Source organism: Ovis aries, chromosome 15 (genome assembly GCF_016772045.2).
Source record: "Ovis aries strain OAR_USU_Benz2616 breed Rambouillet chromosome 15, ARS-UI_Ramb_v3.0, whole genome shotgun sequence".
Taxonomy (NCBI): Eukaryota; Metazoa; Chordata; class Mammalia; order Artiodactyla; family Bovidae; genus Ovis; species Ovis aries.
Window position 1 is genome coordinate 52895246 of NC_056068.1, and position 25833 is coordinate 52921078.

General features: G+C 41.3%; 1 protein-coding gene across 10 annotated transcripts in view; it reads right to left on the minus strand.

Annotated features, from left to right (window-relative positions):
* XRRA1 (X-ray radiation resistance associated 1) overlaps positions 1-25833 on the minus strand; it is a 67079-nt gene that overhangs the window by 19083 nt on the left and 22163 nt on the right. For 4 of the 10 annotated variants that reach the window (XM_027979533.2, XM_027979534.2, XM_012096051.4 and 1 more), the window contains exons 7-11: positions 24790-24887; positions 18360-18493; positions 7923-8051; positions 6952-7169; positions 448-488 (exon numbers count right to left, since the gene is read on the minus strand). In XM_027979533.2, the coding sequence (XP_027835334.1) occupies positions 448-488; positions 6952-7169; positions 7923-8051; positions 18360-18493; positions 24790-24887 (620 nt within the window). Of the gene's footprint in view, positions 1-447; positions 489-6951; positions 7170-7922; positions 8052-18359; positions 18494-24778; positions 24888-25833 lie in introns of those variants that run through there. The other 6 variants (XM_042233226.1, XM_060400022.1, XM_060400021.1 and 3 more) reach the window with 5 other exon arrangements.

The following is a 25833-nucleotide window of genomic DNA, read 5'->3' on the forward strand; positions in this document are numbered from 1 at the left end:
AAGACAATTTTCTGTGCTGACAAAAATCAAGTGTCTAAGCCTGTGACACCAAGGATTAGATCCCAGATGGCAGTGTGTTTGGCCAGGATCGCTCTAGCTTTGTGGTGAGGGTTCTTGTTAAGGAACTACTGGGCTTCATCCTAGTGGCAGCCTCAGTTCAATGCCAGCTTGATCACTTGAGGCAGGAATCATCCCCACTGAAGAACAATGGAAGCTGGTCTGTGGGTTGTGCGAGGCCTGGGACCTGTCGGTTGAGTCCCCTGCTATATCTCCACAGGCCAGCATAGCACCTGGCACATGGTCAGGACTCAGGAAATATGTGTTCAGTGAATGGGCTTCCTCAGTGTTATATATGCAAATGCCTCTCATGGCTCTGTCAACTTATTTTTGTTTACTAAAACTAATGTTTTAATGCAAGGACACAAATATAAAGTAGGCATTTCCTACCTCTGAGGTTGAAAATCCAGGATAAGATGAGAACACGACCTCTGAAATATAAGAGAAAAGAATGGAGATTGGTGAGAGCACTAACTGACCCCCAGGAGGCCAGGGTCTGCGTCTGCCACCCACTGTGTGCAGCAGAGTATCTCCCGGAAGGGGTACTCCTTGGTCCTAAGCTTCAGTGCTAACTAGGAAGAGGAGTCAGCTGTGACATGCATCGGGTAATATGCCCTTTGTGCTTGGAATAAAATTCAAACTCCTTGGCTAGGCTTTGGAGATCCTGCCTGATGAACTCTGATTGCCTCTGCCTACTCCTCCAGTCTTATCTCATACTACCCTGGCCCTCACTCACTATATATCAGCCACACTAATCTTCTTCCTGACTTTGTACCATGCAAGCTCTTGGGAGCCTCAGAACTACAGGCAGTCAGTATTGGTCAGAAGGAAAACCAACTGTTTTAGAAGAGAAAAATCGACATAAAAGATATTCTGTCAGAGGATTTGAAAATACTATTTGTTATATTAGTAAAATAGAATGTGTTAAGACAGTGAATTCAGGAGAGACAAGTGAGAAGGAGGCTGCAGAGTGATATCATTCTTGAAATCATCAAAGAGGAGCCAATAAAGAGCTGAGTTCAACCTAATAAAGCAAAGCATCTGCTGGGTCTGGATCCTATACAGGGACCACTCACCTTTGCCCTGACTAATGGGACCCCTTCCACATGTTAATGACACTATATTGAGGAGGTTACATTAAAATGAAATAAGCAATAATATGGGTGGAACACCATGTGGCAAGAACAACTCCGATGACAAGGGTCTGAAAGGAATCTGTGAAAGGTCTGTGCAAGGAAAAAAGAAGGAGTTAGCTAAAGGATGAGCCATGGTCATAAGTGTGGGTGCTAAGCAATGATCTTCTGGGGAGATAGAGAGCCCCCATATCTAGGAAGATGAACTGAGGTACACTCTATCTGAACTCAGGTCCTGGCCCTTCCCACAGTTACAAGAAAGAACTCCAGAAACCAGAACCTGGGTTCTAAGGTTCAGACTGGGAACCATTCAAAAGATGTACAGTCAGGCACTTCCTAATATTTGAGGAAAATTAGCACCATGAAAGAAAGTTATGAAATATAAAAGAAGAACCAGCATCTGAAAAAAAAGAGAGGTCATTTAACCAAAAGAATAAAAACTTTAAATAGAATAATTAATGTCTTCTAAGGAATTCAAAAGACTGTTTCATTTTAAGACAAAATTAGGTCATTATGGAAGAGACACTGTTACTAATTTTGTAATTTTAAAGTATGATAATCAAAAGATTTAATAAATGTCTTGTACAGAAGAAAAGGTCCATCTGAGGGGCTAATTCATAAAACAGAGAATGGGATGAAGGATAATACAAATTTTCCGAGATAAAGGAAACTATCTTGGAAAGAACAAAGTACCTAACAAAATAACAAAAAGAACTGCATACCCAGAAGCACCTTAGTCAAATTTCCAAAGGAAAAAAGGGAAATCTTATTCCAGGAAGTAAAAATAGGTTTCCTATAAAGGGATGGGAATCAGACTGGTATCAGACTTCTCATGGTAACAATGAATTTAGAAGGCAATCAAGTAATATCTTCAAAGTTCTCAGGAAAAATTATTTTAAGGCTACAGTTCTCTATTCGGTGAGCTAGCATTCGAGCATCATAACAAAAAAAAAGGTAATTTGGGATATTTTATGGGCTGAGAAAAATCTACTATATGCAAACCCTCTTTGAAAAAATCAACTCAAACGGCAAAATGAAAAGCAATACAGCATAGGAAACTATCTTTGTGACCATGAGAAAGGGAGATACTTAAACAAGAACCCAAAGGCATAAGCCATATGATAAAACTGCACCGGTTTCATGTGGTGGACTGAACTGTGTTATCCCCCATCACCTCCCTAATTCATATGTTATAGTCCTAACCCCCTAGTACCTCAGAATGAGACTATATTTGGAAACAGCATCTTTAAAAAAGTAACTGAGGTTAATAAGCTCATTAGGATACACCCTAATTCAATATGAAGGTTCTCCTTGTAAGAAGAGAAGATTAGGACATAGACAATTCAGAGAGAAGACCAAATGAGGTTACAGGAAGAAGGCAGCCTTCTATAAGGCAAAGAGAGGCTGAAAAAGAAGCTGAATCTGCCAACACCTTGATCTTGGACTTCTAGCCTCCAGAACCATGAGAAAATAAATATCTGTGGTTTAAGCCAAACAGTGTGTGGTATTCTAGCAGTCTTAACAAACTAATATACTTGGGTAAATCAAACTTAAGAATTTCTCTTCAAAATGTCATCTCTACCATTGCAGATGAAATAAACAGTCAGGTGATTACAAAATAAAAGAAGAAATAGAAAATATTAAAACTATCAAGGGATATGAGATAGCAATTCATAAAAGCTGAAAACTAAGTAAATGAAGAAATGCTTAACATCACCAATATTTATAAAATAGAAATTAAAACAATGAAATATCACTTATACCTACCAAAATAACAAAACTTAGAGCAATTAAAAAGCTTGGAAATATCAAGCGCAGGCAAGGTTGTAAGGAAACAGGAACTTTGATGTTCTTCAAGTATGAGTGTACACCAGAGCCACCATTTATTTAAATTATGTATGCATATACTCTGTGATCCAACAAACTCACTCCTAGGTAAATATTCCAGAAAAACTCTGGCCAGGGGTATATGCAAGAAACATACACAAGGTTAGGTGACGTAGGTGTCCATTAGCAAGGGAATAGATGAATAAAGTGTGGTTAGAGCACAGTGTGGAATATTGTGTATTAGATAAAAGGAAGAACTGGATGGGCATATAGCAATAAGAAAAACCTTCAACAGAGTGCTGAGTGGAAAGAAAATTAACAGAATGGGCTCAACAGCATATTACCACTATGTAAACTAAAAAAACACATTACACACAAACTAATATATTTTACAAAGATATATCCAGGAAAGTATACTCAGCACAAAAACAGATACTTACATGAAAATGGGAAATGGTAGGAGGAATTAAGAATGAAGGAGAAAAAATAAAATAGGGCAAGGGAAACTTTATAAAGACTAATAATTAAAGTGCTGGGCTTCTCTGGTGGTCTGGTGGTTAAGAATCCACCTTGCAACACAGGGGACACCAGTTCAGTCCCTGGTCTGGGAGGATCCCACATGCCATGGAGCAACTAAGCGTGTGTGCCACAACTACTGAGCCCGCACTCTGCAACACGAGAAGCAACAACAGTAAGAAGCCCACATACCACAACTGGAGAAGAGCCCACATGCAGCCATGAAGACCCAGCAAAGACCCTAAGAAAACCATAATTGAAAAAGACACATATATCCCAATGTTCGGGGCTTTCCAGTTGGCTCAGTGGTAAAGAATCCACCTGCCAGTGGTAAAGAATTGGACCAAAGGAGATTCGGGTTCAATCCCTGGGTTGGGAAGATCCCCAGAAGAAGGAAATGTCAACCCACTCCTGTATGCTTTGCCTGGGAAATTCTATGGACAAAGAAGTCTGACAAGCCACAGTCCATGGGGTTGCAGAGTCAGATATGACTTAACGACTAAAACAAACACACACACCCGATGTCTTCTGCACTATTTACAATAGCCAGGACATAGAAGCAACCTACAGGTCCATCAACAGAGGAATGGATAAAACAGTTGTAGTACATATATACAATGGAATATTACTCAGCCATAAAAAGGAACAAATTTGACTCAGCTCTAGTGAGGTGGATGAACACAGAGCCTGTTACACAGAATAAAGTAAGTCAGAAAGAGAAAAACAAATATCACATATTAACACACACACATATATATAAAATATAGAAAAGTATTACTGATGATTCTATTTGCAGGGCAGTAAGAGAGATGCAGACATAGAGAACAGATGTGGTGACTCAAATCAATGTGATACATGAAGAAATGACAATAATCACAAGATCACCTCAACAGATGCAGAAAAAGCATTTGATAAAATTCAACATTCATTCATGATAAAAAAAAAAACTCTTGCCAAAGTGGGTACAGAGAGAACATATCTCAACATAATTAAAGCTATTTATGACAAACTACAGCCAACATAATACTCAACTGTGAAAAGCTGAAAGCTTTTCAGCTAAAATCTAGAACAAGACAAGGACTCCCACTCTTACCACTTTTATTCAGCATGGTATTGGAAGTTCTAGCCACAGCAATCAGACAAGAAAAAGAAATACAAGGTATCTAAACTGAAAGGGAAGAGGTAAAATTGTCATATATGCAGATAACATTATACTATATATATATAACCCTAAAGACTCCACACAAAACTAATAGAGTTGATAAATGAGTTCAGCAAGGTAGCAGGATACAAGATTTAACACATAGAAGGCTTCCCTGGTGGCTCAGTGGTAAAAATTCCACCTGCCAATGCAGGAGACACAGGTTTGATCCTGATCCGGGAAGCTCCCATATGCCGCAGAGCAACTAAGCCCATTCACCACAGCTATTGAGCCTGTGCTCTAGAGTCTGGGAGCCTCAATTATTGAGCCCAGGTGCCGCAACTACTGAAGCCTGAGCACCCTAGAGCCCATGTTCTGCAACAAGAGAAGTCACTGCAGTGAGAGCCTGTGCACCACAACTAGAGAATGGCCCCTGCTTGCCAAAACTAGAGAAAAGCTCACACAGCAATGAAGACCTAGCACAGCCATACATAAATAAATAAAAATTTAAAAACAATTAGCATACAGAAACCACTTGTAGTTCTTTACACTAACAAAGAAATATAAGAAAGAGAAAGTTAAAAAAAAATTCCTTTCAAAATTGAAACCAAAAAGAATAAAATACTTAGGAATAAACCTGACCAAGGAGGTGAAAGACTTATATATTGAGAACTGTAAAACATTGATAAAGGAAATGAAGATGATTTAAAGAAATAGTAAGATATACCACACACTGGATTGGAAGAATTAATATTATTAAAATGGCCACACTATCCAAAGTAATCTACAGTTTAATGCAATCAATTTACCAGTGACATTTTTTACAGAACTAGAACATTCCTTCATTTCTCCAAAGAAGACATACAAATGGGCCAACAGGCACATGAAAAGATGCTCAACATTGCTAATCATTGGACAAATGCAAATCAAAACTATAATGAAGTATCATCTCACACAGATCAGAAGGACCATCAACTAAAAGTCTACAAATAATAAATGTAGGAGCAGGTGTGGAGAAAAGGGAACCCTTGTACACTGTTAGTGGCAATGTAAATTGATGAAGCTGCTATGGAAAACAGTATGGAGGTTGTTTAGAAAACTAAAAATAGAGTTACCATATGATTCAGCAACCCCACTCCTGGGCATATACCCAGAAAAGATGAAAACACTAATGTCAAATGAAACATGTAACCCCACAATGTTCAGAGCAGCACTATATATGACAGCCAATACACGGAAGCAACCTAAGTGTCAATCAATAGATGAATGGATAAAGAAGATGTGATACACACACAATGGAATATTACTCAGCCATATAAAAGAGTGAAATAATACCATTTGCGGCAACATGCATGGACCTCAAGATTATCACACTAAGTGAAGTCATACAGAGAAAGACAGATATCATATGATATCATTTATACGTAGAACTTAAAAAATAGTACAAATGAACTTATTTATGAAACCAGAAAACTCACATGGAAAACAAACTTATGGTTACCAAAGGGGAAGAAAGAGGAAGCATAATTAGAGTATGGAATCAACAGATGCATACCACTATATATAAAATAGATAAACAACAAGGATTTACTGTATAGTACAGGGAACTATTTTCAAAGTCTTGTAATAAATGACGGTGGAAAAGAATCGAAAAAATATAAACATATACATATAAATGTATAACTAAATCACTCTGCTGCACACCTCAAACTAAAAAGCTTCTGCACAGCAAAGGGAACCATGAACAAAATGAAAATACAACCTAATGAAGGAGAGAAAATATTTTTAATTACTGTATCTGGACAAGGGATTCCTATCCAAAAATTAATTTTTTTAAAACTCAAAACTCAATAGCAAAAAAATAAACAATCAAGAGGATATGAATAGATATCTTTCCAAAGAAGACATGCAAATGGACAAGCAAGGAAGGACAAGCAAGCAGGCCCAGGATGGAGAAGAGAGGATGGAAGGAGCCCAAGTCCCTTGAGAATGCCAGTGCACCCCAGAATTAACCATCACTGGAAAGCCTTACTTCTAGCCTCTTACTATTTGAGATTAAAAAAAAAAAAAATCCATTTATACCTGGGTTGTAAAAACATCTTGACTGATAGAACAGGTAGGAAGTTACTAAAATATTTCATGTGAGACCACAATCTCCCCAGACCCAGCAGCTGAGAAGCAGGAGCTCCCCAGGGAGCCATAGACTTTCAGAATCAATTCTTAGAAGCTTATTCACACCATGGGTCAAGAGTCTCTTTAACAAGGGGTATTACTAACCTGTCCGGTCAACATCCTTTTTCATGGGCAGTATAGTATAATCCGGCTGGTCATCTGAGGCCTCATAGATCCACGACTTGGGCTGCAGCATGGATTGGGGCTGTTTCCGGGGACTCCCCCTGCCTCCAACCCAATCTCCAGACCCATCTCGGAGCTGAACCTGCTGTAGGTACGGGATCCGGAAAATCTTGTTTTGGTCCAGGCTTAACTTCTTCAGTCTTTAATTAAGGAAAGTGAATACAGAATCACAGCAGTAATGATACCTCAGGGACATTTACCAAGCAACTTTAGGGAATGAACATGGAATCAGTCTTGGACACTTACTCCTCCTCTGTGACCTTGAGCCAATGACTTACCCTCTCTGGGTCTCAATATCCCTACCTCTAAAATGGAGGTAGCATTTATTAACCTTTTGAGGTTCTTGTGAGGATTAAATGACAAAATGTATAAATAATATGGCACAAAGTAGTGTTCAGTAAATAGCATTTGAACCCCAAGTAAAATTTCCAGAGATCCAAAACTTAATCATTTAAAGGCCAGCATTTCATTGCTTTAACCAAATATAGTCAGGCCTCCACAATTATGGGTTCTATGCTGGTTGAATCTCTGGATGTATAGAGGGCTTTCTATAGATGGAACTCAAGAGTTTAACTTATCTGATTCTCAGTCTTTTTTCTTTTATTCCATCTCCTCTCTTAGGGTTAGGATCTCGTTTCTGATAACATCTCATCCTAATCTCCTCTTTGCTGCTTCTAAACCAATCATGTGATCAGAAATATCTTTACTAATGCTCCACTTTTTTGGCTCAAGCTAAAGCTCAGAGGGGAGATGACTTACCCACGGCCACACAGCTGAGATAAGTGGAGGAACTGGGATTTAAAGCCAGGCCTTTTGGCTTCCAGAGCAGTACTCAAGGTGTGAGCAGCTTGGGGGTTACAGAGGGCACTGCAGAGACAGGCTTTTAGCTTTACCTCTTGAGCCCGGCCAGGCTGACAAAACAGTTGGGGTTGGAGAGTTTGTTGTCATCCAGCATCAGTGTCTCCAGCGCTGGGAACCTCAGGATGTACCTCTTGGTGGTCAGCGATGTGACAGACGCCTCCCTGTGTGCACAAAGACCTAGGGTCATGATCAAGGGCACAGGACAATCAAGAGGCCTAACCAGGGGATTTCTCTCATGGTCTAGTGGTTAAGATTCCAGCCTCCTGAAGCAAGGGGACATGGGTTCAATCCCTGGTTCGGAACCAAGATCCAACATGCTGTGTGGTGTGGTCCCCTCCCACCGAAAAAAAGAAGCCTAACCACCTTGGAAATTTCTCTAGTGCCCAAGAATAGTTTTTGCAGACAGAGGTACCAGAAAGTGGAATCCCCTCTCCAACTGACCCCCTTCCCCAAACTCCACTCACACATCCAATCTTTCATATGGAGAAAGGTTGCGTATATCCACTGACGGACTCAGCGAGACCAAGTTGGGGCAGGATGGAGAGGCATTAGTAATGTTCATGGAAGATACCAGGGTGGCAAAATTAGGGGAAAAATTCTATAGGAAGAACACTGCACAATCTGGGGTCAGGGAAGACTCCCAAGTATGTTGTGTCACCCCAACAACTGGTAACCACAGAAGCACTTGGAGATAATGACCCTGGCAGAGGCCAAGTGGGGTAAGGTAGGACAGATGAAGGGCACCATTTCTGGCCGCAGTGAGGCTCTCCTCTAAACGCCTTTGTAGAGTGCACACATCAGTATGGAACTGAGAAGTCTTTTCTTAAATTCTAATTCTGAGGATTTTCAGAAACACTTGAGAGTGGGATTTAACAGGCCGAGGTCCTGAATCACATGTGGGGTAAGAAGTGGTGGTATTTTAGGTACAACCATCAACATGACCTCATTTGTGTCACCATGTGGATGAGGCTTAGGTAATTATTTCTAAGCACATGAGAGATAGATGACTCACATTGTGTTTTCATGGTTCCCTCTAACCTCATCCTCTCTATACACAAAAACAAACACATAGGGATACCTGGTCACACACACACATACACATATGTGAATCACAGGCCTACAATAAGAGGACTGGAAAGTAGCCTTTCTTCTGAGCCTACTGCATTCCTGACATTGTGTAGTTTTATATATGTCATCTCAGAGGAGCACTGGGAAGGACAGGTGTGATCACTCTCCTTTTCAAATGAAGAAATTCAAACTTAAGAGTCACTTGCCCAAAATCTCATAGTCAGAAAGTGGTAGAGCTCCAATTCGATTCCAAACCCTAGGCCCTTTCCGCTATAGCGCCCACCTCTCACATCACATCTTCAAGCCCTATGTGAATTAAAGGGTGGGGAAGTGGAAGGGTTGCTGCTGGCTGGGTGAGAGAGAGGCTGACAAAGGTAGACAGTGAGATCGAAAGCCCAAAGGGACTGTGAACAGTTCACCTAAAGGCAGCAATATTTTAAAGGTGAATTTAAAGACAGCACACAGCCAGTTGTGCAGTCATTCATTCATTCGCACTCAAGAATTTTTTTACACATATTTGTGGATCCAGGCACAGGGAATACAAAGAGAAAAAGAACATATTCGCCTCTCAAAGTTCTTATAGTCTCGTGGAGGAAACAGATGCTCAGCACACAGTGAGACCAATACTAGAGCAGAGGCAGGCACAAAACTTGATGGGAGTCACCCACTCAGGTGGGGCGAGCCCAGAGAAGGCAATGCTTAAGCTAAACCATGAAGACGGAGAAGGAGAGAACTCCCTGTTGGTCCAGTGGTTAGGACCACTGGCTTTCACTGCTGAGGGCCTGGGTTCAATCCCTAGCTGGGGAACTAAAATCCCACAAGCCATGAGGCATGGCCAAAGGAAAAAAGGGAGAGAGAATTTGCTATCTTCTTAAGAACTGTGAGAGAAGGAGAGGAACAGGAAGACAAATCATTGTTTTGTGGCTGCAGCTGTAGTATTTTTAGGAGCTCTGGCTGGTCATGTGCCTCAACATGGGGCTCAGAGAAACACAGGCATGCACCTGTGGACAAATGGGGTGAGTCACTGAGAGGAGTAGGTATGAGAGCTGACAGACAGAACTTCTGGGGTGCTCCACAATGCTCAGGACTGATATTCAGCATGACCCCAGGCCTGAGTGTTAGACACCTCGTTGTTTTTAGAGTAAATTCTTCCTTTTTTGTTACTCTAATAGTGATGGATTTCTGTAGATTATAACCATGATAATTCTGAATAAAAAGAGGAAGGGGTCAGATACTGTTTCCAAAAGAGCCCTGGCAAGGTGAGGGGCAAGAGGCTTGAAATCCAAAGACCAGAGACACTCAACAGAGCAGGAAGGAAGCCTTTAGCTCCTGGTATTTTTCAGAGTCACAGATCATTCTCTTCCTCTTCCTGAACGGACCAACTTTCACACAGTGAATTTTTAATCTGCCTGAAAGCAATTATAGGATGGTGCACAGAAGCTCTGTTGATCTATAGCTAATTGGCCAATCTTTATTTTACTCCAGTGAAACATGAAACAGCTAAGAAGTAAGATTTCAAAAAATTCCTCTTAAGCTCCATAATAAAAAAGCTAGCTCTGACCTGTCTCTTGTGAAAAGTCACACTACTTTGCCTTTTCAAAGTTCAGCTCCAATTATAATATAGAGGAGTTTCATTTTCTCTCTAAAACACATGCCTTGAAATATGGGGGGCATCAATAGGTAGGTGAGAAGACAAGATGCAAAGCTTCACAGGAAAGCATCAGACTCTCTTGCTGAGCCCTTCCCACAGCAGTTTTGGGAGAAGAGTTCTTTGAAGTGGCAGGAGTCCGTCAGTAATGAAGAAACCAAGATTTCCAGCTGTAGTGCTCTTTTTATTATACCTTCTCTCAGCAAAGGGAAGTGATACCATTTAAAATCTGGTAGCTTTTATGGAATTGCTTAGAAGGTAAGAGTCTGCCCCGGTGGTTGGGTTCTATTCAGGAATGGGAATTCGAGTACCATATTAGAAAAAGCATGGGAATGGAGATCAGGAGCCCTGGGCTCTGGTTCTGGTGTTGCTGCTGCTTTGCTTGTTGTGTGGTTTCTAGTTGGTCTCAAGCATCTCTGGGCCTAGTTGGTTGTAAGAGGTGAGGAAGAGAAGAATTCAGGCTGATGACCATGTTTCTAGCCTGGACAACTGCACAGCAGATGAAAAGCAGTGCCCATCAATGAGGCCAGGGACACAGGAGGAGGAGATGCTGGCATGGGCATGTGTCTGATGAGTTTGATACGGTAGGTAGGATACATGGGTGTATAGTTCAGATGACAAAAGTGAAGTAGAGAAATAACTTAAGACTTGGGAAGGGATGAGAACACTAAGACTATAAAGAAAAACAGTGGGTTGAGAGTGGACAATGGAGGACCAAGATTTAAGAGATTAGCAGAAAAGGAGACCCAACAGAGCATACTGAGTGTGGACAGATGTGTAGGAAAAAAACGACAATAATACTTGTCTGAAGCCGCACTGCTTTCAAAGCATAAATATTTCAGTTGATTCTCTGATGTAAGCAGGAGTATATTTATTCTCTCTTTCTTATATGTAAAGAAATACGAAGTACAGGGTGGTGAAGACTTGTCTTACTTTATAGACTTTCCACTGGAAACAACTAGAATGATGAATAAAGTACATATATATATATTTTTTAAAAACCTATAATTTAGACCTACTGCATGATCCAGCAATCCCACTCCTGGGCATATATCTAGAGGGACCATACTTTGAAAAGTTACACGCACCCCAGTGTTCACTGCCACACTATTTACAATAGTCAGGACAAGGAAGCAACCTAAACGTCCATCAAAGAGGAATGGATAAAGAAGATATGGTATATATATACATACACAATAGAGTATTGCTGCCACTGCTGCTAAGCCACCATCAGTTGTGTCTGACTCTGTGCGACCCCAGAGATGGCAGCCCACCAGGCTCCCCCGTCCCTGGGATTCTCCAGGCAAGAATACTGGAGTGGGTTGCCATTTCCTTTTCCAATGCATGAAAGTGAAATGTGAAAGTGAAGTCACTCAGTGACGTCTGACGCTTCATGACTGTAGCCCACCAGGCTCCTCCATCCACGGGATTTTCGAGGCAAGATACCGGAATGGGGTGCCATTGCCTTCTCCACAATAGAGTATTACTCAGCCATAAAAAAGAATGAAATAGTGCCATTTGCAACAACATAGATGGACCGAAAGATTGTCATAATGAGTGAAGTAAGTCAGAGAACGATAAATCTTATGTGATATTGCTTATATGTGGAATCTAAAAAAAATGGTACAAATGAACTTATTTATGAAACAGAAATAAGAGTCACAGATGGAGAAAACAAACTTATGGTAACCAGGGAGGAAAGGAGGAAGGAGGGATAAATTGGGAGATTGGGACTGACATACACACTATTATATATAAAACAGATTAACTAATAAGGACCTACAGTATAGCACAGGGAACTCTCTACTCAATACTCTATAATGACCTATATGGGAAAAGAATCTAAGAAAGAGCAGATATACGTATATGTATAACAGATTAACTTTGCTGTATACCTGAAATGAACATAAAATTGTAAATCAACTATATTCCAATAAAAATTAAAAAAAAAAAAAAACAAATAAAAAGATGTAAGAGATGCAAAGACAGTAAAGTACTGTGCCAAAATCTAAAACTCCAGAGACAGGAATCTCCCTGGAGGTCCAGTGTGAAGATTTCACCTTCCAGTGTAGGGGGTGAGGGTTTCATCTCTGGTAAGGGAGCTAAGATCGCACAGTCTTTTCAGCCAGAAAACCAAAACAAACAACAGAAGCAATACTGTAACAAGTTCAATAAAGATTTTTAAAATGGCCCACGTTAAAAAAGAATCTTAAAAAAAATTAAAAATAAAACTCCAGAGATAGAAACCGGGCATAAAAAGCTACTTTTGCCATAAGGATATTTGCTGATATTATTGAAAGAGAAGGTGGGGCATATAATTGGAGATCCTCACTTGAGTCTGGGATCCTAAAGACAGGTATCCTCAGAACCAGAACTAAGCCCATTCCTCTCATCCCCAAACCAAGGGAAAACTACCTTGGAGTGAACAGAGAAGGGGAAGGCGGAGGGCAAGCTTGTCTTCCTGAAAAACTCCAGCTGATATTTGTATCATTGGAGTGGCTCATAAAATAGCCAGCTAGTTTATTTAGTTTAAAATGGTTCCATACCAGGCACCTAGGCACCTGGCCAAAATAAATGGAAAGGCTTATGGTCCTGCAGACTAAATACCATGAACCAACTCTCTCCCAAGTATAAACTATAAAATCCAGACTATATACACATACATACATATATATATATATATAAAAGACAATCTTCTTTAGGGCATCTGGGAACTAATAAGCTGTGAAAATTTAGGGCACCAAGATTTGGAAGAAGGAGAAAACTTGAAGGGAATCATGTAACATTTGGGGCCACTTTTTGCCTAGGGCTCTCTGCTGACTCCAGAAGTGGCTGAGAAGCTAAGCAGAGATTCTGACAACCTTGCTAGTCCAGGAGGTCAAAAACTGGGGTCCAGAGTATGTCATAGAAAGGGAGCCCCAATCAACTGGCCCTGTTTTAAGTTAGGGCAATGGAAGACTAAATCCAAAAAGGAAGTGTGAACTAGAAAACTGTGATCCTTGCAGGGACCGAAGACTAGCTTCAAACAACTTCAATTTCTGTAAATGAATTAAGCTGATTTTGGTGACCTATATAGCCAAAAGAACTCTAGATCTGGTGAGGAAAAAAAGTGATTTGAGTTGCCCACAGGGGGAGTCATCATTTCTCATTCAGTTCCTGACTATCTACATTTAAATTAAAACTAATCAAACTTTAATAAAATGAAATATTCAGCTCCTCAGTCACACTAACCACATTTCAAGTGCTCAATATGACTAGTGGCTACCATACTGGACAATGAAGCTATAGAACGTTTCCAACAATATAGAGAATGCTAATGAACGCTTTCAAATATAACTAGAAAATATCTGCAAATTGGTGCTAAGTCTGGGGTATGAAAGGCATGGTGGTCCATACCAAAAGTGGGCAAGTGTGATGATTCAAAGGAAGAATGGAAATTTAGCAGGTGAAGGGACCTGGTAAACTCACAAACCTACTTTGTGGTTATCTCCCCAGTTCTTACATCATTAGAAAAGATGCACTAAGCCACTGACAAAATAATCACACTTTTTTTACTGACCAATAACATGAGGCCTATTATAATAGGAAGGGCCAAACTGAAGCCCTAGGAATTTTGCTTCCAAAACGGTAAATCAAAGATAATTCTACATCTCTGAGGTAACTGCAGAGATTACTGCAAACACTAAAGACTGGAAAGGTAGAAGGATGATGAGTCCTATAACGTCCCTGTTTATCTTGTTTATTTGACTTGTGCAGAAGACAGGTCTCAAAGAATGACTGTAAATTACTCAATCACACGGTGACTCCAATTTCAGCCACTGTTCCCTATGTGAACTCTTCTTACTGTAGCACATCAACACAGCCCCTAGAACTTGTGATACTCCAATTTCAGCCACTGTTCCCTATGTGAACTCTTCTTACTGTAGCACATCAACACAGCCCCTAGAACTTGTGATATAGCTAAGGATGTTCCAGATGTTACTTTATTAATGAACAAGAACCACCAGAAGCAGTCTGCTTTCACCTGACAGGGACAGCAGTATACCTTTGTTCTCTTCCCTGGGGGGCTACCTTAATTCTTTAGCTCTATCATAACCTAATCCTTGGAAATCTTGATTATTTTGGTATTCCACAGAACACTATGTTGACTGGAGCTAAAGGGCAGGAAATTAAAATACTTTAGATACATCAGTATGGATTGTGCCACGGGATGGAGGTAAACCTTACAAAAATTCAAGAAACTGACACCGTGATTAATGTTCTTGATGTCCAGGTATCTGGAGCATGTTGGAATATACCTCCAATGTGAAAGACATCTTTCACTGCCTTCTACTAAGAAAAAGTTACAAAGCTTTGTTGGCTTTTTTTTGGGGGGGGGCAGCCACACATAAAATATTTGTGCTGTTCTGATCCATTTACTGAGGCTGCTAGTTTTGTGTAGGAAGAGCAAGGCAAGGCTCTGCAACAGGCCCAATTGCCATGCAAGTTGCTCTCTGGGCATTATGTAATTTACCAAGGGTATTGGGTATTATGACTTAGCAGGTCCAACTGTGTTCTGTCTAAGGCTGTATAGATAGGGTTACCATATATGCTGGTTTTCAAGGACAGTTTAAATTTTCGCCTGTTATCACCATATAATTAATAGTGATGCTTTTCCCTCTCAACGATGTTCCTGGTTTGGATGAAAAATAGAGTGAATGGTCACTCATTCTATGAATACAGCCTTTGTAAGGCATCAATTACAGAATCATATTTTGAGCAAAGTTATGCTCTATTCTTCATGTAACTATTTTCCTTTTGAAAAACAGCTTCTGGCTTACTCCTGCATGTTGGTAGAGACCGAATACCTGACCACAGTTCACTAAGGTGACCACATTTACTAAGCTGTGCATCATGACCTGAATGTTCAGAACTTTCTCAGCACATGAAAATAATACTGGAGATCAGCTCAAGCAAATCTGGAAAGTTGAATGAATTAACATTGCTTAGATTTCTATGATGCCTACTCCTGCTGTACTGTTTCTTCTCCGTCAACCCATAACTAATGTTCTAGGACCACTGGGTGCAGGAAAACAATATGCAACTGGATTTACAAATGGTTTTGCATGATATGCTGATACTAACCAAAACCAGACTGTTGCAGGATTATAGCTCCATACAAAGGTGGCTCTGAAAGACAGGGGAGGAGAAATCCTCCCAAGAGATAAAACCCAGAACAATAGATCTGACTGTTCATTTTCCTTGGTTGGTGAGATAGCCAAAAGTGCAGGTCTGTGCTGATTCATGGGCAGTGGTTTAGCTGATGAGTCAAAGCTTGGAAACCATAATGTAAAACTGCTGACAGGGAGGACTGAGGGAGAATTATGTGAATGGACCTCTCAGAATGAATAGGATGAGAATTATTTGTATCTCGTGTGAATTCTCACAAAGACTATCCACTTCAGAGAAGACTCTCGATGATCAGGTGAACAAGATGACCCATTCCATGAATGTCAGTTAGATACCCTGCTACTTGCAAAATGGCCTTGGCAGCAGGGAAGAAAACTACATACTTCCCCTCCACAAAGTTCATTTGGCTACCAGTCCTGTTGAACACCCAACCTGCCAATAACAGAGGCTAATGCTGAGTTGCTAACATGGCACTATTTCTAGGAGGATTAGCCATCCAGTAGAAGGATGACTAGAGTGGACGTTTACTTTCATAAAAGGAGCAGTGATTTTTTTTTTCTTACTGAAATATGTATGTATTTGAGACATGGATTTTCTCTGCCTAACCACAGTGTTCTGCCAAGCATCACAATCTGTGGATTTACAGAACGTCTTATTCATTATTTAAATAGTACACATAACATTGTTTTTAACCATGGAACACATTTCATTGCAAAGAAGTACAATAATGGACTCAAGGACATGGAGTTTAATTTTTTGCCATGTACTCCATCACACAGGACTAGCTGACCTAACAGAACTGTAAAACAGTCTTCTGACAACTTATTTATTCCACTAGCTAGGAGACTACCCACTGTGAGGTTGGATGCTGACTTACAGGATGGAGTATCACATAAACTAGCAACTAAAACTGATTCTGTTTTTCTCATACTGGATCATAAGGGCCTAGGAATGAATGAATGAAAATGAAAGCAGCTCCTCTTACAATTTGCTTCTAATTCCTGCAGCTCTGAGTTCCTAAGTTAGAGCTCTGAGTTTCCTTGGGAGGAATACTTTTACAGGGGACACAAAAATAGTTCGACTTAACTGGAAGTTAAGTTTAATGCTGGCCTCTTGGGTTCTTTATTCCACTGAACCAACAGGCAGGGAAAGAGGGGTTTATTATATTGGCTAGGTGACTGATACCAATTATCAGAAGTAAGTATGATTGCTGCTCTACCTTGAGGGCAAAAAGGAATATCTTTGGAATCCAAAGAATTATCTGATATTCCTCTTAAAAGCGTCATGTCCATTAGTCAAAGTTGATGGAATTTCTGCAAGGTGAACAGAGTTCTGGACTGGGATGATTGTGATGGTTGCCCAACAGTGTGAATGTACTTAATGTTGCCTTAAGATAGAAAGCCTTAGGACAGAAAGCTCTTAAGCCTTAAGATAGAAAGGCTTCTGATAGGGAAAGAGGACAGTCTAAGGTAGCCCTTGGAATATGTACAGAAGCAACATGAGAAAGTAATGGTCATAAGCCTGCTCTCTGGAGTCAGATGGACTTGGTTCAAATTCTGCCTCTGCGACTTGGCTTTGTAACTCTGGTTGAGTTATTTAATTTACCTGTGCCTCAATTTCCTCATCTATAAAATGAGGGTGATGATAATAGGGCACTTACCTCATAGGGCTGTGAGGATTAAATTAGTTAGTATATATTAAGAGTGTCTAGTCAAGGCTATGGTTTTTCCAGTAGTCATGTATGGATGTGAGAGTTGGACTGTGAAGACGGCAGAGCACCGAAGAACTGATGCTTTTGAACTGTGGTGTTGGAGAAGACTCTTGAGAGTCCCTTGGACTGCAAAGAGATCCAACCAGTCCATTCTGAAGGAGATCAACCCTGGGATTTCTTTGGAAGGAATGATGCTGAAGCTGAAACTCCAGTACTTTGGCCACCTCATGCGAAGAGTTGACTTATTGGAGAAGACTTTGATGCTGGGAGGGATTGGGGGCAGGAGGAGAAGGGGACGACAGAGGATGAGATGGCTGGATGGCATCACTAACTCGACGGACATGAATCTGAACTCCAGGAGCTGGTGATGGACAAGGACGCCTGGCGTGCTGTGATTCATGGGGTTGCAAAGAGTCGGACACAACTGAGTGACTGAACTGAACCGAAGAGTGTCAGAACAGTATCTGACACATAGTAAGCATTACACATGTATTACTATTAAGAGAGAAAGGGCCAGTACATTCTGGCCAGAAGGCACAGCCTCAGCAAATGTGCAGAATGGAAATATGCAAAGCTTATTTAGAGGGTTCATGAAGGGAAATAATCTGGCAAGAGCAATAGCCACAGCTTACGAATGAGCAATCAGAGGAAACGACAGTGACGTGCAGACACCCGTGTCACTCCCTATTGGGGAGGGGTGTGGACTCCCTAGCTGAGGCCTCCCCAACTCTTGGGGCTTTGCTTTTACTGGTACCTTTACTGGGAGCTTTAGTAGGTGGCATTCTCCCGGCTTTGAACACTCACAGTCTGTCCTTACAGCCCTTTAGAACTGCTTTGGACTATTTCTTTGGATACTTGTACTCTGGGACTTACTGCTCTGCAACAGCCAAACTGGGTGGCAGAGAGGTGAGGCCATTGCCTGTGAGGAGCAGGACACGGAGGTGTGGCAGAATCCCCAGGTCACAGATGGCCTCCGCCGTCAGGCTGTTGAAGGAAAGGTCCAGGAACTATGGTGCAAAGATAGAAGACAGAGAAGCAGAAGCACTCCTCGTGATAATCATGCTCATACATGAGGTGGGAGGTGGCTACTTTTTTTTAACTTTCTAGGGGGCCCACCAACCACAGACTAAAACCCTCCTGACTCTCTGGATTAACATTCAAGGTCTACAAGAGTTACTTCCCAACCAATTTGCCAGCCTTTGCTCCCATACTGCAAGCTTTTGCTTATCCCCTGGTGCTAGCCAAAGTGACTCCTCCTTATTCCTTGCCCCACCCCATCCAGAGATCTTTGCTTGAGCTTTTCACTCAGGAATGCCCTCTTTCTATGTATCAAAATCCAAGCCCTAAAAGGCCAGTTCAAAAGCTCCCTCCTTCTGAAAGCTTTTTTCATTCCCAGCCAGATGGACTCTCTCCCTCCTTTGACTTTGAGTGCTTTATCTAGACTGCTTCCAGGGTATTTCTTATAGGCAGCCAGGTAACTGTGATAACGGGATATAAGGCTGAGGACTAGAGATTTTGGTACATGGATGTGCCAAGCGAGCAGGTCCTGGTGCACAGCAGTAGGCTAGGCTATAAACTCTCTGAGGTGAAGCGCCTTGTCACTGTAATCTAGCATAGGCCCTGGCACAGTAGGTGCACATAAAATAAGCAGTTGAAATGAACTGGCTTATGAGGACAATGACCCAAACTGTCACCTCAACACAAAGCGCATTCTAACTAGCCACTGAGATTCATGATATAGTCGACTTGGGTTGGGGGCCAGCCAGGAAACTGAGTTTCTCTATGCAAACACAAAGGCAATTATGATACCTGGTATCACTCCAGTCTTTCTTTCCAGAAGAGCCTCTCCAGACACCTACTTTAGCTCTTTGCTCCCTTCCCTCCCTCTCTGTAATAGGGATGAACCTTTTTTATTTTATTACCTGGTAATCACTAAAGGGATGTTGCCTATAAAATTAAATTATATGTAATGGCCCTTCTCTGGGAATCCTGCCTCCCAGGTAATGAGCCATAAGCTAAAATTCCTGTTTAGCTCACAGGAAAACTCCTGAACAGGCCCACCTCTGAATGACTGCAGGAAGGAAGAAATTAACACTTCCTCTCAGGAGGCTGACTAAACCCGGAAATGTTTGACTTTACTCCTTCCTCTTTTAGTAGAAAAGAAGCCTGAATTCTATCTCAGGCAAGATGGCTCTTGGGACATTACTTCACCATCTTCTCGGTTTGCTGGCTTTCTGAATAAATTCACTATTTGGTGCCCCAACAACTTGTCTCTTGATTTACTGGCCTGTTGTGTGGCAAGCAGTACTTGCTAACACATCCACCCACACACACCCCTACTGAATGGGGCCAGTTTCAGCATCTTACACAGCTGGTGCAGGGGCAAGGTTTCTAGTTTACCACTTCAGTGAAACACAGTCAATCACACATAAACATAACTGACTAGGTCACTGTTGGAGGAGGGCTGGGTTTGGTATGAGTCCACTGCAGAAATTAACTGATACCCCTCGCAGACCTGGCTTTAAGTCCTGACTAACTGTGATATTGGACAAATTACTTAAGCTGAGTTTCCTTATCTATAAAGTAGAAATAACAATGGATTTTTATGAGAAATTGTGTAGGTAAAGCCTGTAGCATAGAGCTTGGAACACAGTAAATGCTTAATGATGCCTGTCATGGTCATCACATCCCTTCATTCAAGGCCTATGTATTGAAGGCTTACTGTGAACCAATCCATCCCCTGTGTGAGCTCACAGCCTAGTTGGGCAGCTAGATACATAATGTGTGTCTGTTAAGTAGCAATGCTACTAGCATAGATGTTTGACCTCTACCAGGGGCTCCAGACGGGCTTCACACAGCAGGTAACACATAAGCTGTCCTCAGAGACTAGCTGGTATTCACCAAATTGTTGAATCATCAAAAAAGCAAGAGAGTTCCAGAAAAACATCTACTTCTGCTTTATTGACTACATCAAAGCCTTTGACTGTGTGGATCACAACAAACTGTGGAAAATTCTTCAAGAGATGGGAATACCAGACCACCTGACCTGCCTCCTGAAAAATCTGCATGCAGGTCAAGAAGCAACAGTTAGAACTGGACATGGAACAATGGACTGGTTCCAAATAGGGAAAGGAATACATCAAGGCTGTATATTGTCACCCTGCTTATTTAACTTATATGCAGAGTACATCATGTTGCAAGTTGCCAGGCTGGATGAAGCACAAGCTGGAATCAAGATTGCAGGGAGAAATATCAATAACCTCAGATACACAGATTATACCACCCATACAGCAGAAAGCAAAGAACTAAAGAGCCTCTTGATGAAAGTGAAAGCGGAGAGTGAAAAAGTTGGCTTAAAACTCAACATTCAAAAAACTAAGGTCATGGCATCCAGCCCCATCACTTAATGGCAAACAGATGGGAACACAATGGAAACAGTGACAGACTTTGTTTTTTTGGGCTCCAAAATCACTGCAGATGGTGACAGCAGCCATGAAATTAAAAGATGCTTGCTCCTTGGAAGAAAAGTTATGACCAACCTAGACAGCATATTAAAAAGCAGAGACATTACTTTGTCAACAAAGGTCTGTTTCGTCAAAGCTATGGTTCTTCCAATAGTCATGTATCGATGTGAGAGTTGGACTAAAAAGAAAGTTGAGTGCCGAAGAACTGATGCTTTTGAACTGTGGTGTTGGAGAAGACTCTTGAGAATCCCTTGAACTGCAAGGAGATCAAACCAGTCAATCCTAAGGGAAATCAGTCCTGAATATTCATTGGAAGGACTGATGTTGAAGCTGAAACTCCAATACTTTGCAAAGTATTGACTGTATTAACCTGATGCAAAGAACTGACTCACTGGGAAAGACCCTGATGCTGGGAAAGATTGAAGGCAGGAGGAGAAGGGGACAACAGAGGATGAGATGGTGGCATGGCATCGCCAACTTGATGGACATGAGTTTGAGCAAGCTCCAGGAGTTGGTGATGGACAGGGAGGCCTGGCATGCTGCAGTCCAGGGGGTCGCAAAGAGTTGGACACAACTGAGCGACTGAACTGAACTGAAATTGTTAAGGACAGAAAGACATACAGCACAGCAAGTGGTATGTAAAGAAGTCAGGAGGCAAAAGGCAGCCTTGCTTATTCTGAGATCTGCAAATGGTTTGGGTATGACTAGAGCCCATGGCATAGAGTGGGCTTGATTGGACTGCACAGGCCATGAAAGATGCCCAGCACCAAAGCACTGCCGAGTTCATACCACCATCAGCAAATTCCAATGAGAATTCACACAAATGGGCTATCCCACTTGGCAGGGGCAGAGAGAGAAGATTTCAAGAAGGAACACCTGGAAATCTGGCTTGGGTAAACAGATAAAGATGGGGATAATTCTCTCCTCCATACACATACGTGGACAGTCAACAAAGCCTATGGATTCTATCTCCTTACTAATTCTCACATATGTTCCTTCCAATCCATTCTTTATACAACAGCCATGCCACAGTGGTTTTTCTAAAATATAGTTTGGACCCTATTACTCGTCAGCTCCAAATACTTCAGTGGATCCCTATTATCCATAGGATAAGGGTCAGAGTTCTTAAAAAGGCTTCCAAGGCTCTCTACAGTCTCTTCTGTTTCCTCCTGGGCTCATCTATCACCATATTCTACTGTGTCTCACTGCATTCCAACCATACTGAGCTGTTCCATCAGTGTTCTAGCTCAGAAATTGGCAAACGAAGGCCTGTAAGCCATATCCAGCCTGCTGTCTGTTTCGTATGGCCTGTGAGCTAAGAACGCTTTGTATGTTTTTAAATGGTGGGGGAAAAAAACACAATAATATAACATTGTATGAGAATTAAATAAAATTCAAATTTCAGCATCATAAAGTTTTATGAGAACACAGCTCTGCGCATTTGCTTACATACTGTCCACAGCTGCTTTCCTTCTACAACAGCAGAGTGGACTAGTTATGACAGTTATGACTAGTTATAGCCCTATGGGCTGCATAGCCTAAAACAGTCACTGGCCTCTTACAGAAAAAGTTTGCTGACCCTTGCTCTGGCTGTTTGGGCTATTTAATGTTGGATCCAAATCTGCTTTCTACGGAAGTAAGGACAGTTCAAAGAAATGAACAGTCTTAGAACTTGCAGGGCAAAGAATTTCACAGCTGGCCCAGAATTTACAGAGGGGGAGACATAAGTTCCACCGAGAGGGTAAGTTATTTGGCCAAGGAGGTTAGGGAAAAGCAGTGGTGGACCAAGACTGCAAACAAGGTGTCCTGACTTTTAAGGCAGTTCTCCAGCTGACTCTTTTTCAGACTTGTGCACAGAGAATCAAATCATGACAAAGCTGTTTTTCTAAACTGACTCCTGAAGAGTTCTACTCTGGGTGACAGCCCTTCTGGCAAACAAGGAGAGAAGATTCCTAACTTGGATGTTGCATCTGCTGAGTGACATCAAGTTTCATTACACATTAAAGTATTCACTGCTATTGGCTGCAAATTCAGGATATCTGACAGGTTTATCCTTTTTCTTAGAGAGCCCTCGCAAACCATAGAGAGAGGGGGGATAAATGACTGAGCAGATTTCCTCTTCTCATTTACATTCTGAATCTTGACTTTGTTCTCTTATGTAAACAAATTCCGTTGGATCGGATTGGTCTGCTGGATAAATAATCTTCATCAGTTGCAATCACACTATGAGGCAGGGCCTCCAAAAAGTCAATTAATGATCAACCAGTAAGTCAGCTGTAGGGTCAGTGCCTGTAGTCATGTCCCCTCCCTGTGGGCCCACAGGCACTTGAAGTAGGAGTGTGAAATGGTTGGGGTAAGGAATGTAGGAGTCTCTGAACAATGTACAACACACAGGAGCTCAATACCTACTTTTTTAAAAGCAAAATAACAAATTAATGGAAACCTGTAAGAAGCTCCCAGGCCTGTGGGTAAAAAAGTGGCTCCCTATATCTCTAGAGCTTCTGGAACCTGTTTCCCTCTGTCTATAATAAACTCTGGTATAACATGTTTTTTAACCTAGCACAAAGCTGCATGAGTTGTTGTAAACTTTCTCTCTCTCTCTTTCCTTGTTTTATTGGACTTTCAAGAACTTCACTTCCTGGGTAAGTATGAGAACCACTCCTGTCAGAAATCCTAGTAAAGCACTGTGAGCCTCAATATGACTGGAAACCGTGGAGAAAAGGTACCATTACATTCAGTATAGCATGCTTTAAAAATACAAGGACGTATAATCCACTTCAGGAAGATCACCATCCCAGGTGGTTAAAACACCTTAAAACTTTGGCACGTAACTCTTAAAAGTGCACTCTTGTGGAAGGTTTCTCTCTGGTCAGACTGGGTTAAATGAGGTTTTTATGGAGAATGGCTGTCTCTTGATGTTTGTACATTAAGTAATTTAAGTTACCAGTTCTTTGAGGTAAACCCCAAGGATCATGACATGCAGACACTTTGCTGAGGTGTGACTCTGAAGCTTTTCTAGAAGGCCAACATGTAAGGAAGAGCCCGTTACTTAGTGAGTGAGCCTGGCCAGATGCCTGCCCCACACCTCAATCCAGCTCTGCTGTTCTCTACTCTCTGTGCACGCAGATTCTCAAGTGGTGACAAAAGCTTTGCTTTTCTGTGAAACAAAATTACCCTAAAGTTTTCATAGATGCTGATAGGTGATTAACTTGAAGTATGAGAACATGTATAGAAGATGCATGACGATGGGAAATCTAAGAGAAAGATTTCTAAGAAGAGTGTAATTAAAAAAAATATTTTCAAATACAAAACAGCTGTGGATATATAGATGCCAAGAGTCTGCTATAGAACTTAGAGAGACCCTGTTTTATTTCACACTCATCCCTGAGTCTATGGCCCATAACCTTATCCAAGCTTATTAGAACCAATCTGGCTGATTCATACCAGGGTGGATCTCAGGAATAAGTTCACAACACCTCTCATTCAGCTGGGCCAGTCTGCTGTGCCCAGCACTTAACCCCATGCCCCAACCTCATGGATCCAGATCACCCCTCAAATTCTCTTTCCTAAAATACTCTATTTAAACTCACTCTCCTAGACAGACTACTTTGGCATTTGTTTTCCAAGACCATGGGCATAGGTATAATGCCTTCACCTCCACCAACCCACTCCCTTATCATCACCACCAATTCCACCACCCTTCCCAGAGGACCACCTGAAGCAAGGTAGCTATAAAGGCCCAGAGATCTCCTTCCCCAAAATTATGATCACTAGACTCCTTACACCCATTCCTTACAGGGAAACAGGTGGGCACCAAAAACTCCCTACCTCCAACTTACTTCCAAGGACTTAAAGTCTCCGTATTTCACGTAGACTGTTTTGATGCCGTTAAATGCGAGCTCCAGTTCCTTTAAGACTGGAAACGTGTGAAATGCCTCTAAAGAGGGAGGAGAAAGAGGGAAACTGTAACTTGTAAAAGACATAACAGGAAGATAAAATAGTGGTCATTTACTGGGTTCCCACTGGGTTAGGCCCAGCATTGTGTAAAGTGCTTTACTTACAGGGATTCTTACTCTCTAACAACTCTGAAAAAGAGTGATTACTACTTCCATTCCACTGCTGAAGAATCCAAGGCTCAACCAGGCTAAGTGATTTGCTAGAAACAGAATTGCTAAATGGAAAGATCAAGAACTGAATCTAACTCCAAAGCCCATTTTAAAAAATGATCCTTATTATTTCTGATTATAAAAGTAAACATTTCCACCAAAGTTTTTTTAAAAAATAGAAAAATAAAAGTTCCTTTTAATCTCAATAGATAACTATTCAAAGTTTCACATGTAATACTCTAGACTTTTTATGTGTACACTGAAACACACACACTTCTTTCTACAAAAAGGGACTCATACTACACACATTGTACTGTGACTTGCTTTTTTTTCCCCTTAACAATATGATTTAACGATGTTCTAAGTCAAAACATACAGATATGCATAAAGTCTGAATTATGTTCTACAGTATAGACATACCCTATTTTATTTAACCATACCCCTAGGGATAGTGGCTAGATTATCTGAATAAAAGGTTAAGAACACTTCCCCTTCTGCTTGAGAACTGGACCTTGTGTTAACTTTCTAGCCCTCTTCCATTGGTAACCGGAATAAAAATGGTACAGTCACTGTGTTATTAGGCAAAACTGCTGTGGTAAAAATGACGCCAGGTTGGTAAGTCACATCTGGACTAGGAGAAACTAAAAAAGAACTATACCTATCTGAAGGGGGCGCCATAACTTTGGGCTTCTCTGTGTGTGGGCACTCCTATGATTGGCCATGTCCTTTTCAGAAACTCTGGGGGCCTTGTCTATGGAGTGTAACAACAGCTATTTG